The sequence below is a fragment of the Maniola hyperantus genome, chromosome 11 (genome assembly GCF_902806685.2).
Source record: "Maniola hyperantus chromosome 11, iAphHyp1.2, whole genome shotgun sequence".
In the NCBI taxonomy this organism is placed as follows: domain Eukaryota; kingdom Metazoa; phylum Arthropoda; class Insecta; order Lepidoptera; family Nymphalidae; genus Maniola; species Maniola hyperantus.
The window spans coordinates 5,821,466-5,836,643 of NC_048546.1; the positions used below are offsets into that span (position 1 = coordinate 5,821,466).

General features: G+C 37.9%; 2 protein-coding genes across 2 annotated transcripts; both read right to left on the reverse strand.

Moving 5' to 3' along the window:
• Positions 1–3,172: 3,172 nt before the first annotated feature.
• On the reverse strand, positions 3,173–7,393 carry LOC117986684 (uncharacterized). The gene is made up of 4 exons (XM_034973559.2): positions 7,215–7,393; positions 6,322–6,455; positions 4,577–4,732; positions 3,173–3,333 (listed from the first exon to the last, which is right to left on the reverse strand). Exons 1-4 carry the CDS (start codon positions 7,322–7,324, stop codon positions 3,182–3,184), a joined length of 552 nt encoding a protein of 183 aa, XP_034829450.2. The 5' UTR covers positions 7,325–7,393; the 3' UTR covers positions 3,173–3,181.
• A 2,361-nt stretch (positions 7,394–9,754) lies between these two features.
• LOC117986261 (circadian clock-controlled protein daywake-like) lies at positions 9,755–14,001 on the reverse strand. Its single transcript, XM_034973096.2, has 5 exons — positions 13,868–14,001; positions 12,782–13,004; positions 11,986–12,116; positions 11,292–11,447; positions 9,755–9,970 (listed from the first exon to the last, which is right to left on the reverse strand). Exons 1-5 carry the CDS (start codon positions 13,929–13,931, stop codon positions 9,819–9,821), a joined length of 726 nt encoding a protein of 241 aa, XP_034828987.1. The 5' UTR covers positions 13,932–14,001; the 3' UTR covers positions 9,755–9,818.
• Between the last annotated feature and the right edge of the window lie 1,177 nt (positions 14,002–15,178).

Below are 15,178 nucleotides of genomic sequence, written 5' to 3' on the forward strand. Positions count from 1 at the left end.
TAGCAGCGGCGAAGAGTCAATATAACACGATTCCTATCGGCTTCCCTTTAAGAATTGGCATAATATAGCGTAAGTAGGTACTATTCACATAAATTCGGTAATACGTTCGTAAATACAAAGGTTCGATCGTCACAAATGCTATTTTTTTTTGTTATTAAGTAATAATTTAAGTTAAAAGCATAACAGCTAATGTAAGTAACATACACCTACAGTCCTACACCGTACAAGCCGTAAAATATCGGATTCCCTAGTTAGATTTTTGCTTAGTATTTATCTCTTTCATTTCCCTAGCGAAAGCGAAAGGAGCGAACTAGGTCTGTCTCGCTCTACGGTTGACTAATAAAGAGCACACCAATTTAATCTGGCCCAGTAGCGAATACGAATTTGGAACTCTGACAGGTCAGACAAATTTGACGTAAATAACTCGGTTGGATCAGAGTTACCCTATAATACCTCCAAATTAAAAATTATATTAATACTATTGTTTTAACAGGTACATGCTACTATTTTGAGTATTTTGTATTTTGAAGGGTGATTTGATATTGATACATTTGTTTTTGTGAAGCGGCCATGCTTGTTTGTTTTTAAAGTTGTTAGTGGTGTTTTATTTTGATATAATAAATTGGGGATGTGATTAATAACTTATAAGTTCACGGTAATTTTGATTCAGTTTGGTAAGCCAAAATCAGAAATGGCCTTAATTCACATAGATTGTTGTTTAACAGATTTCTTGTTACGTAACGATAGTAATTTTTCTAAATTAAGTTTTGAAAACAAAAAATCGATCGAAAAATCGAACAGCTGATATTCTTTTCCGGCTTCCCTTTTTCAGATTTTCACCCTTCGCCACTGATACCTAGGTATAATATAATACCTAGGTACCTACTGTAGGTACATTAATTTTAAAATCTGAATCAGGAAATTCTGATAAGTATAATTAGAGTGATAAATACTCGAATTATAAAACTATGCGCAAATTAGCAAAATCATGTAGCGCAGAATTTCAAGACTGTTTAAACTGATATAGCTGAAGGAGTTGTGAAAGTGCATGTATGTATCCAGCAAACCTCATAGGAGGCACAAATTCACAAACTACACGCTCTAATGAAGTTTGTGGATTTGTGATGAGGTGGACTGTTGAGTTCATGATCTTTATTCATCATGATCATCATCATGATCAACCCATCGCTGGCAGCAATGTGTTGCATGCATGCGAGAATGCATGCATCCCGTGGATGGATATAGGCTACTTTTCATCCCGGAAAATCAAAGAGTTCCCACGGGATTTTAAAAACCTAAATCTACGCAGACGAAGTCGCGGGCATCTTCTCGTAAATCATATTTTATTTTATTTCGTTATGTTACTTATAATAATACTTATATTACAATAAAGCCAAATAATTAAATAAAAACAATACTTACACAAAGCTTTAATCCTTAATCGTACAAAAAATACATTTGCGTCAAACATTAAGTAATAATTAATTACACTTCGCAGTGCAACTGCGTCAGCAGATATACCTACCTAAACATACATTCCTTACATAGATTTTAGATTTATCATAATCGTGAAAAGTTTATAAGTTTTTCGTTTTTTGCTGAAAGGATTTCCAAGATTTTTTTGCATAGATACTTAGCAAGAGTCGATATTGAGTTTGGTATAATTTTTGATCATTTTAATTTAATTTAGGTATTTCGAAAAAAACGGGCTGAATTGAGAACCACCTCCTTTTTGGAAGTCGGTTAAAACAAATAAATTATATAACGCGTAAAATTTAACTTCTCACGCGCCATTGTAAGTGTTTGGGTCAAATTTCACGTCTAAAGTACGATTCCCTGCAGCTCGTCTGATGTCGTCCATTCACCTAGTGGGGGGTCTTCTAACGCTGTGTCTTCCGGTGCGAGGTCGCCATTCCAGCACCTTGGGACCCCAACGTCTATCGGTTGCACGAACTATGTGCCCCGCCCATTGCCACTTCAGCTTCGCAACCCGTTGAGCTATGTCGGTTACTCTAGTTCTCCTACAGATCTCCTCATTTCTGATCTGATCACGTAGAGAAACTCCAAGCATAGGTCTCTCCATCGCCCGCTGAGTGACTCTGAGCTTTTTTATGAGGCCCATAGTTAGCGACCATGTCTCGGATCCATAATATGTCATCACTGACAACACGCACTGTTTGAAGACTTTGGTCTTCAAGCACTAAGGAATTTGGACAAGAAGTCGACATCTCGAAGCTTCCTGCATGCTGCCCAACCGAGTTGGATTCGGCGGTTGACCTCTTTCTCGAAATTGGACCTACCCAACTAGATTGTGTGTGTTATAGGTATACCTGTATTACTCGTCAAAAATTTCGAGTGCAAAGCTCTCAACGATTACTGGATGGGGCCGGACATAAGCATTAGGCATGATTTTCGTCTTACTCATGTTCATTTTTAGGCCCACCTGCTGAGAAGCTCTGCTAAGGCCATTGAGCATTGTATTGAGGTCTTCCAGAGTCTCTGCAATAACGACTATGTCATCGGCAAATCGAAGGTGAGTGATGTACTCGCCGTTAATGTTAATACCAAGTCCGTTCCAATCCAGAAGCTTAAAGATGTCCTCCAACTTCCCTCCAAGAGCTTTGGGGAGATTACGTCTCCCTGTCGAACTCCCCGCTGCAATTGGATTGGTCTCTTAGTCTGGTCCTGTATACGGACTAACATGGTGGCGTTTTCATACAAACACTTCAGCGCTTGGATATACCGGTAGTCAATTTGGCATATCTGTGAAGACCTCAACACAGCCCAAGTTTCCACCGAATCGAAGGCTTTCTCATAGTCCACGAACGCCAAGCAAAGTGGCAAAAATACTCTTCAGTGTTCTATATAACCTGCCGCAGCGTGTGGATGTGATCTATGGTACTGAAGCCTTTTCGGAATCCGGCTTGTTCGGGAAAAGTAGTGATGCATACCTGTGTTAACGAAACGCGCTACTGATTCGCTGCAAAAAGTCGCAGTAGGTCATTGAATTATTATGTACTAACGTACTAGAACAGACGCGGCAAACAAAATCTGTGTACCACGAGCGACCCGTAGGTGACCTCCATTAGAAGGGCAGATCGTGACTCGTCAATTCTAAAATGTTAGTCTAGCATGGGCATAAAAAATTTAAAAACCATATTTTTCCAATGCATTCTTTATTTTAATATAAAGCCAACTCCTCTAAAGGATGCGAACGCATGTAAATTTTAACTGCTGCAAAGATTTTGCTGGTAATTTTTCTTTGGAAAGATTTTCCAAAGTTAGCATTCATTATCATCCAACTTTCATTAACTATATTATGAAAGATTTCACCTGAAATGATTAAGATAAAATAAATATTTATTCAATAAAAACATAATAGAGAGAGCCATCGCGTGCTAGACTGACTAGAAAAGGTGACTGACTGACTGATCTATCAACGCACACCTCAAACTACTGGACAGATCGGGCTGAAATTTGGCATGCAAATACCTAGCTATCATGACGTAGGCATCCGCTAAGAAAGGATTTTTGAAAATTCAACCCCTAAGGGGGTGAAATAGGGGTTTGAAATTTGTGTAGTCCACGCGGACGAAGTCGCGAGGATGAGCTAGTTATTTTATTAAAGCTGAAAGTTTCTCTGCGTATTGCCCCCAACACGAACGTTTGTTCGGATGTTTGTTTGGATCTTGGTGGCTTTGGGTGATAACAGGAGATAACTTAGTCCATAATAATATATTATTTTTAATTATTGCAAATGTTACAATAAAAGTTAAACCTAGCATTATCTAATTACTATACAAATCATGCCCGCGTGGAATGGTGCTGAGAATACCGGCTGCATTTCCGCACCTGGACAGACAGGCTATCACTAAATGAATTTTTTTTAACACTAAGACTCCATGGACCTATGTTTATTATTATAGAATGTTGTACAGAAACCATGGAGCTAGGAATCACCGTAACTTATTAGAAACAGTCGTTACTGATAACCAGAAGGATAATATTATTTTTACACTAGACTATAGAATTCTGATACAGAGATGTTATACAAGTAGCTATAAAACTAAATTTAGAGACTTTCACTTAACTCGGTGGTCGGTATAACACAAAAAAAAAATATCATATTACCTGTAATATTACTAAGTAGGCAAAGTCCCGAATCATTTTAACAGATTTTTTATGTGATAAGTGAAAGGGTCATATTACAATATCTAGGTGATAACCCCTTTTTGTCATTTTTAATAATTTTATAATGTGCGTAGTGATTATAAATGGGAGAGTGTGTTTGTTTGCTGGTTTATTGGTTTGCCCTTCAATCACGTCGCAACGGATTGACGTGATTTTTTGCATGGGTATAGTTAAAGACCTGGAGAGTAACATAGGCTACTTTTTATCACGGAAAATCGAGGAGTTCTCACGGGGTTTTTAAAAACCTAAATCCACGCGGATGAAATCGCGAGCATCAGCTAGGTAGTTATTGAAAACGCAAGTGAACGCAAAACAAGTAAGTAAATCGTCAATCAATTCAACTTCAGATTGGACTAGTTGTTTTGCGATCACTCTAATAACTTACTCTTTTTCTTGTCACCGTTGTATAGATTATCAAAGTAAGCTTCAATACCGTCAACTGTTTCATATCCGTAATAATAGTTTTTTAAATCCATAATGTCTTTTCCATTGTCATCTTTTACAATATCAAATATAAATAACATCTCCATTATTATATTCTCTGGAACATCGTAACTTAGTAACAGATTTAAATAAAATAGCGAGCAAACGAGCAGGTGGGTCGGATCACCTGATTACCGCCTCCCATGAACATTGTTGGTTTCATTCATATAAAAGGCGGAATCAAATCTCGAGAACCTTATAATATCCCAGTTAACATTATAGTAGAAGGCGTATTGACAACCAAGCATTGTAATTTTTTTGAAGACATAATTTATGTAGAAGGTTCAATAGGTACTATGATGATACCTACTGTAAAGTTTTAGTTGAATTCATTTTGAATATTTAGGTATTTCAATTGAAGTTAAGGAACCTATCTCCAGTACTTTCAAGTTGAACTCAGACCGAGTCGAAGCGAACAGTTTCCTTTCATAAAAACTTGATCTCCAGTCTCCACTACAGAATATATAATTTAAAGTACATACATAAATTAAAATAAAAACACAAATGACACGCATCGAGAGTCGATACTCGTTGATTCGGTTTCGTTTTTAGGGTTCCGTACCCCAAAAGGAAAAACGGAAACCTTATAGGATCACTTTGTTATAAGTCTGTCTGTCCGTATGTTCGTCTGTCCGTCTGTCTGTCGTCAAGAAAACCTTTAGGGTAGGTACTTCCAGTTGACCTAGAATCATGAAATTTGGCAGGTAGGTAGATCTTATAGCACAAGTAAAGGAAAAATCCGAAAACCGTGAATTTGTGATTATATCACAAAAAAAAATTAAAATGTGTTCGTGAACTAATAGTTAGCATTTTCAATTTCAACGTAAGATTACTATCAAGTGGGGTATCATAATAAAAGGGCGTTAGCTGTACATTCTAAAATAGATTTTTAATTTTAACTTAATTATTTAAAACACTTGAAGATTGACGCTCTTGAAATGTGGTGCTGGAGACGCCTCTTAAGAATAAAATGGACCGCACATCGTACAAACGTCTCCATCCTCAAAGAACTAAAAATAAATCAGAGGCTTTCGTCACTTGTACAATTGCGAATCCTCAAGTTCTTTGGGCACATTACAAGGAAGAGTGGTACCATCGAACACCTCGTGATACAAGGTCGAGTGGAGGGCACACGTCCGCGGGGGCGTTCCCCAACTAGGTGGATGGACTTAATCCGCTCTGCAACAAGCACACCTGTCTCCGTGTGTGCACATAATGCCACCAATAGAAGTCACTGGAGGGAGATCGCACGAGCAGCAGTGAAGAATTCATAGCCACGACCACTTTGTCAAGAGTGAACGATTGAGAAGAAGAATAATAATTTAAAACACCTTTATTGCTTAATACTATGACAAACTTTTATTTATTTTTATGCATTGTAGTTTTTGATTTGTCGTGCTAAATGTCGAAAAAATACAACTAGTACGGAGCCCTCGAAGCGTGAGTCTGACTCGCACTTGGCCGAGTTTTTTGAATTCTTTCATCAGAAAAATCTACATTTCATAATACTTAGTGATAACTTTACAACGTAAAGATGCGTCGCCTCGCTTCAACTCTCATAAAATGTGCTTGGAGCCTAAGGATGGATAGCCATGATTTCTTTATTCACTTAAGCATATAGGTACTTTAAGAAGTAATAAAACTTACTTAGTTTTAATTCTCCCTTCCCTGTACCAAAAACAGGAAAAACAGATAAAACTACTCCGTCCATAACATAGTTGAATTCCATATTCAAATTAGTGTGAAATAAAACTCGAATAGTTTTCAATTCCACATGTATCCTGTAAATTAAAAGTCTTACATTACAAAGCTAAGGGCAAGTCAGATAAAGAAAGATAGATTACATGGGATTCGCGGAAGAAGGATAAAAGTAAATGAAGAAAAACTATAGAGGAGGCCAAAACCCACAAAGGGTTGTAGCACCCAAGGAAGTAAGTCATACTTAGTAGACTGCACGAAAAAAAATTGGACCTTACACATGCGCAGTAGGTGATTTATTGATATATTTGGTGGTACAGTAGCCGGCAAGAAATATTGTACTTCGACCTTTAGAATGAGAGTTCGGTTTTGTAGAGCGTTGTCTCTGTCACTCATACCTATGAGCCGTTTTGTCGGTCTCAACGACAGAGACAATGCTCTACGAAACCACTATCTCTTTCTAAAGGTTGATATACATTATTTTGTGCCGCTTACTGTACGAAGTGATGCCGACAAATTACAATGACGCGCGATCAGTTCATCATTTAATATGAAAAACAGTACCAACCCATCCCCTTCACTAACTCTTTAAACTCTTTTCACAGCACTTTTCTTTTCTTTTTACAAGTCTACTGATAGGTATGTGCTACAAGCTCGCTGCTATTCTCGTATCACAATCGCAGCTAATTTAAAAAAACTAAATTAGGGTTTATTTAGTTTAGATCGAGCCCAGCCATGAATGGAACACGGTTGAACACGGATTGTAAATTTGTATTATGCCAGTACCATGTCCGGGCGCAAAAGTAGCTAAATAAATAGTACCACAACATAAGTAAACTTACTTGAGATCATCAATAACAGCATTTTGCAATCCTCCCACCATTACATCGGACCAATTAAAATGTAAGTTATCAAGATCGTTTATAACGTGGTCCACGGGCAGTTTATCCATTTTTGGAACACCATGTTCCGGAAAGCCTTCAATGAATGTTTGTAAAGTATTTTGTGCTTCTGTCGTCAAACATTTGGAATCGGTGAGCAAGCATTTTGTACGTGTTTGAGTTTCTATAAAAAAATAAGGTTTTAAAGAAAATTAAGTTTATTATTATTTATTTATTTTATTCAGATACAAGTTAGCCCTTGACTGCAATCTCAACTGGTGGTAAGTGATGATGCAGTCTAAGATGATAGCGGGCTAACCTGGAAGGGATATGGCAGTTTTAAAATACGTCATGCCCTATCTAAGATAGGTAATTTAATTAGGTTTTTTTTATATAAATTGAGTACTTAGGTAATTAATTGATTTACTGACAGACTGTAAACGTAACTAAACTCAAACCACTGGATCTAAAATCTAGAGATTTTTCATGAAGCAACTCTACCACTTCCAATTACGATTCGTACACGGTAGGTATATCTTTCTATCTCTTATTTTCTATATATAAAAACTAGCTTTTGCCCCGCGGCTTCGCCCGCGTAGTAAGTGTATTCCTGAACATTACAAACTATTCCCGAACATTCCACAACATTCCAGAATTTTTAGAAAGTTCGAACTCACGACAGAGCTTACTTTATATACCCCTATCAGCAGGTAGCTTTACCCATAGAGAAAAGTCGTCGAATTGTCCACAATGTTCCAGATTCCAGAATATTCGACACCTATTCGAGAATGTTCTGAAATGTTCTACAATGATCTAGAATTTTCTGTGGAATTCTCTCGAAAACTCTCGAATGTTCTTGACTATTCTGGCAATTTCTATAGGGTGAAACTTCCAACCCTTAAATCTTTAAAAGCACACCCTTCAGGTAAAAACGGGAACCTGCTCCATGGACGGGAGATAGAAAACTATCACACCATATACCATATACTACCTTGATCGTACCGGGACTCATTTCTGAGTTTTAGCGGCACGCACATTTTACACTTTCTTTTATAATATAATATTGATGAATCGTTGAATGTGTTGCTGATCGTAAATCTCGAGAACAGATGAACCGATTTCGCTAATTCTTTTTTTATAATATTCCTTGAAGTACGAGGGTTCTTACGGAGAGAAAAATTTAAAGCATTAAAAAAATTAAAGAATCGACTGTTAGGCGGTACGAAGTTCGCCGGGTCAGCTAGTCATGAATAATAATAATTATCCCTTAAAAAAATGTAATGTACTACGGTACTAAAAATATTGCAACTCATACATAAGTTAATCACTCAGGAGACAGGACACTGGACTGGTTCAAAGCTACCGATACTAAAAGTAGGGTTAAATTTAATCAATTAGTAGCAGTGATAGCCTAGTGGTTAACACGTTGCGAGAACTCGGGGATTCGATCCCGGGCAGGCACATTTCTAACTTTTCGGAGTATTGTACTTTTGAGTATTTAAATATAACATGCTTTAACGAGAAGGAAAGCGTCGTGAGGAAACCTACATGCCTGAAAGCTCTCTATTATTTTCTCAAAGGTGTGCGAAGACTATAGCCAAACCCTTCTCATTCTGAGAGGAGAACTGTCCTCAGTAGTGAACCGGCGAAGGGTGGATGATGATAAATTAAACAATATCTATATAGGGACTTTTCTTTTCACTTACGAGTTCGTTCCGTGTACGCGTGTATCAACTGTACAAATGTTGCTAGATATAAAAATATTACACCAGTTTCCTTCATTGTTTTACTAGATATAAGTAGGTATTTTTACTCACGGAGGAGAAACTCTCGTCCGTGCTTATACTATAGATGTTGTCTTTTAAATTATGAAGCGACGACTGAATGGTCCCCCAAATTTAGTTCCATTATATAATAAATCTGTGTACGTCAATGCATGAAAAATGCAAAACAATTGCAAAAGTCTTATCTTCGGAAGATAACGTATGGTTGAATACTAGTACATAAAAACAGTATATCTACCTAAACATCAACACTAATGTAATTTTTATCTCGCCAAAAGCTTCCTACAGCTACCTAAATACTGCCTACTGGTAAACAGAGCTAAGTTCTTGTAGAACTTCATATGTCCGATAGGATTCCCCATCGGCACATCTCAGGAATCATTCTACTTTTTTCAGTAGTTAGAGTTAGGTACCCTATGTATTTAAGTACTTATCCTATAATTAAGGAAGTTATAGTCCACGACAGCTTGAGATGGCAATCGGGGTATGCAATGCGGTAGGACGGATAGTATCCAGCTACATGGCATATAATTATAATACAAACAACTCCCTCTGTAATTGAGACTTTTTACACGACTGCTTAAAGTAAAGGATGCATTATCAAAGTATCTTAAATTAAAAGTAAACTTCGTCACTTTGTAATGAATAGAAATAATCAATTTTGGTTTTAGAAGGAAGGGAAATTAATAGAAAAAAAAACTAGCTATTATTATGCTTATTTTCTCAATCATTTATCTAGTTTATACATTGTGTACTTATATTTTAATGTAGGTCCTAGCTATTAGTATAGAGCAACTACATCTAATGGTCGGGAGTGCATAAAATTTCGGATCGCGTTGAAAATTTTATCATTACTCTTATCGAATAAGTACCGGCCATATTTCATTGTTAGAAATTTCCAATTTTGTTGTATCAATGTGTGCATCCTCCGGCCTGAAACAACATAAGGTATACTTAATATTATTGAACTAATTACAATAAATCGAAAGTGGAAGTGTGAGAGAGTGGTGGGAATTGGCTAGGTTAGGTGTGGTTAGTGGTGGCACTCATTGACAAAGGCCTACGTCCAGCCGTGGACTTCCACAGGCTGAAATAATGATGTTAATGATGATGAGTGGTACTTTTAATAATTATGCTATACGCTAAAACCAGAATCCGGATAAGGCCAAGTGTCCACTAGCAATAAACTTACAGAAGTCACTTGTGTAACTAGATATAGTTGATTTTTCCTTAGTTTGTTTAAAAGGTAAACAAGTCGCAGAAACCCTCTCTGAGAACCATGTGAGCGATGCGATTTGCCTGGCGCTGTAGACCTTCTGGAGTTTGATTTTTAACACGTATCATGGTTTCATTGTCAATTCGCGGTAAGAAGGCCGTATGGACCGCGTATATTAGTGCGCCTCTTCACATTTCAGCAACTTGTTTGCCTTTTCTCGAAAATAAGGAAAAACGGACTATAATAACTATTTATTCTTATAGTGCCGTCTCGGATCGGTGGTTGGCAACCATCTGCACCTTGGACGCTGCTGCGCGGAATAAAAACGGGTACTCTTCCCGTACCACTGCACTGGCGTAAATTCTTGAGCCACGATGTTCTTCTTCGGCCAGGTAGTCTTGTGCCGGCTATTTTCCCCTGAATTATGAGCTGAAGGAGGTCGTAGTTGCTTTTTCTCATAATACGGCCAAAATACTCCAACTTCCGCACTTTTACCGTTTTCAGGATTTCAAGATCTTTGCTATAAGATAATAGCTATTAGGTATCCGTTAGCGAAACGAAGAAACTAAGTTTTAATACTTTATACCATGCACGTTCGAACAGTGCGTGTTGCCAGTCATGACATCCATGACATGAGTCATGAATCCGAGACATCGTCGCTAACTGTGGCCCTCATAAGAAAGCTCAGAGTCACTCAGCGGGCGATGGAGAGAGCTATGCTTGGAGTTTCTTTACGTGATCGAATCAGAAATATGGAGATCCGTACATAGTTCTTAAAACCGATAGACGTTGGGGTTCCAAGGTACTGTCATGGCGACCTCGCACCGGAAGACGCAACGTTGGAAGACCCCCACTAGGTGGAAGGACGACATCAGACAAGTCGCAGGGAACCGCTGGATTTAGGCGGTGCAAGACCGTGGCGTTTGAAAGTCCCTACAAGTGACCTATGTCCAGCCGTGGACGTCTATAGGTGAGGATGATAATGATGATGATGCGTGTTAAGCCGAAGAATGTTAGATACTTAGTAGGTTTACTTACTTAATTCATTGTTTCCATAGTAAAGGTTCCCAAAATACACATCGGCACCATTTTTTACGTCATACCAATACTGGTAACCCTTCAGATCCATGATATCCCTGCCATTAACATCTTTAATAATTTCAAAAGGAATGACAAATTCCATGTGAACATTTTCTGAAACATGCATTAGGATATATTATTTTAATGGTTCCTATTTTTTTTTGTAGTAATTGATTTTTATACGGTCCGTACCGTTACCTCTGAGGGGATCAGGATCGAAAGCTCGCTTACCTACTATGTAAATTATATTTGAGAGGGTTAGGATTTAAAGCTCGCGGGTTTATCTATTTTCGATTATTACGTAGGTATACTTTGGTTTTTTTACTTATTTACTCTGAAATTTGATGTTAATCTGTTGGTAAAAAGTTAATATAAAAGTTGGTACCTACGTTCAAACCAAACATAATATTGTAAAATAATTGATGAAAAATGACACAATTTACTTACTTAGTTTATCAAACACTGGGGTTTTTTTCCACCTATCCCTACTAGTTACTGGTAAGTACTTATTATTTATTTATTTATTATCCCTACTGGTAGAGATGAGTGGAAACATAAGCTTTTGATTTTCACCTCCTCATTTCTGAGGTGCAATATGTGCAATTGCAGGTTTGCTCTGCTTTACAATATGGAGGTAATTCTAATTACTTACTTAGCTTCATAGTTCCTTCACCTTCTCCTGTGATGGGTAAGGAGAGCAAAAATCCGTTTTTTACATAATGACCTTTCAATGTAAAGTCAGTGTGGAATAACAGTCGCATAACTTTCGAGGTTACATCAATGCTGAAAGAAAGAGTTATAAAAATATTAAAAACCACCTAATTCAATTGTAACTGACCCCCCTCGATAAATTGATGAAACCCGTAATAAAAATTTAGATACAATTTTTTATACCGAAATCTATCCTGTTACTACTTACTTATAACTAGAGAAGGAATGAAAATGTATGTATTATTATGTAGTAAGTATAGTTTCCACTACTTTTTACTAAGATATTACAGTGATCGCTATTGATTTGCTGTTATTCGTTGAGGAGTTTCGTCTCCATCTCCAAAACTTCACTTTTATAGGAAATCATTCTGACAGTACAATCTTTATAAAGAAAAAGAGTATTATCAAAACTAGATTCTGGCGCAACAGCGACAAAAAATTTTACTCCCTATCCCGAACAATTCCTAATATTTTTCGGCATAAAAACTATTATATGTATTGATCCGAAGTATTAGCTATAAGTGTGCCAAGTTGCGTTCAAATTCTCTCAATATTTTTAGCGTGAAGCGTGCAAAGACAGAAGAGAGACAAAAATAAATGATTTGGGGTCTAATATCGATATAATGCTTCCCCCGATAAGAATTTTTAAAACATATTAGGTAGGTAAGTATACAGGATTCGTTCAGTTACAGTTATTTTATAAGTAAGTATAGAGAAAAGTTCTTGAAGACACAAACCTGAGGCTATCAATAATTGTGTTTTTTAGACCCTGTAAATAAATATTTTTCCAATCAGCTTTGTATCCACCCTGGTCTATATGCAGGTTGGCAATGAACATGGTGTCAAGACGTTCGATGCCGAGCTCAGGAAGTCCGGCGGTGAGTGTCGGCACAGCCGCTTGAGCGCTCGCAGTCAGGCACGGCGAATCCCATAACAAACATTTGTATTGTATTATCAACGCTAGAAGTGAATAGAAGTTGATAAAAACAAGACTATAGATAGTTCTTCAGTTCATAGGCCAAAGTGTAACTGTCTGTCTATAAATTTAAACTTAAAAGGGGCATCGCCCACGGCGACTTTTTGCAGCAATACGATACACCCGCAATAAGGTATACATCATCATCATCATCATCATCAACCAATAGACGTCCACAGCTGGACATAGATCTCTTGTAGGGACTTGCACACGCCACGGTCTTGCGCCGTCTGGATCCAGCGGCTCCCTGCGACTCGTCGGATGTCGTCCGTCCACCTAGTGGGGGGTCTTCCAACGCTGCGTCTTCCGGTACGAGGCCGCCATTCCAGCACCTTGGGACCCCAACGTCTATCGGTTGTACGAACTATGTGCCCTGCCCATTGCCACTTCACCTTCGCAACCCGTTGACCTATGGTGGTTACTCTAGTTCTCCTACGGATCTCCTCATTTCTGATTTGATCACGTAGAATAACTCCAAGCACAGCTCTCTCCATTTCCCGCTGAGTGACTCTGAGCTTTCTTATGAGGTCTTACATACATGTATACAATACATCACCGATGCGTTGATGGCCACCGATGCGTTGATGACCCGCATACCTTCCACCTATCCCGATATTCGCTACTGTCGCGATTTAGAATCGCGTTGCAAGGCTGTATCGCCACAAAAAGTCGTCATTTGCGAAATATACTTTTATAAAACGTGACACACATCCCGATATGCCCGAATTATGTTTCTTTTTTTAATCACTTTTGTTATACCCAGTGATTTTTCTAATAATATTTCCTGAATATATTTAAATATTTGCTATAGGTACTTAAATATTTTCGAAGGGTTTCAATTACTTACGTGATCCAAAAATAAATGATATCTGCATCAAAACAAAAATTGAATAATATGTTACGGACTTCATGATTGTTTTACTATCGCCAAGTCTATCTGAATCACAACGATCTGAACCTACTAAGTCATAAATAGATGTGCTTCGCCCTTTATGTACCTAACCACATTAGAACCTGTCCCACAATAGACCTTCCTAACAATACAAATAACATGATGATAATTAATCATAAGAATATTATAGTTAAAACAAACTGTAAGTTTTGCTAGGGTTTAGTGTTTATTTTATGTGTTTTTTTTATATTGGATTTCTATCCAAGGTGTTAGGTACTTTGCGGAAGTCCTATGATACAAGGAGCCTCAATAGCTCAACGGGTAAAGGAGTGGACTGAAAACCGAAAGGTCGACGGTTCAAACCCCGCCCGTTGCACTATTGTCGTACCTACTCCTAGCACAAGCTTAACGCTTAGTTGGAGAGGAAAGAAGAATATTAGTCATTTAACATGGCTGATATTCTTTTTTTTAAACATACTAGTTTAATTCTCTATAACCCGCCAAAACAGACTGATCTGTATGGTACAAGTGCAGCATGCGATATGCACCGCCTGGACACCCACTAGGTGCGTACTAAAAACTCAAAAAAGCAAGAAACAACTCCGCAGGGGCATGCTCAGGAAATATAGATTCTTCACTGCTTCAATGCATAAAAGTGCATCGTAGAGACTACGTCTCCTGAGGATGCTGAGGTGTCGTATTGAAATTTACGTTGAAAGTGTTTTAGAAGATTTGCGTGGTGTTTTGTGGTAGTGGTGGTGCGTATTGCTTGCTCAGTGGCTTGCTTTTCCATGCATGTTTAGTTACGTAGTAGGAGGGCAGATGGTGCATATCGCATGTAGCACGTTGACCGATACAGATTTGTCTATGTTTCTGGATGGTTTGATACTTATCAGATTAAGCTGGATGTCTCTTGTATATATTTTTTATAATTCAGCTAAAGGGCTATCATATTGAGTGCTAGTTGCTACCCACTAAGCAATCAACAGAACATTCGGAAAGTCAGAACTTTTATTTTGGAACTAAAGTGGCAATCGGCATTGATTGGGCAAGGCACATAGGAATTCGAAAAACCTGTAGACGTTGGGGTCCCAAGGTGCTAGAATGGCGACCTTGCAATGGACGACATCTAACGAGTCGCGGGGAGCCTTTGGTTTCAAGCCGCGCAAGACCGTGGCATGTGGAAGTTCCTACAAGAGACATACCTAGTCTAGCAGTGAACGATGACGATGATGCTGATGACACAACTAAAATAAGAAACTGACT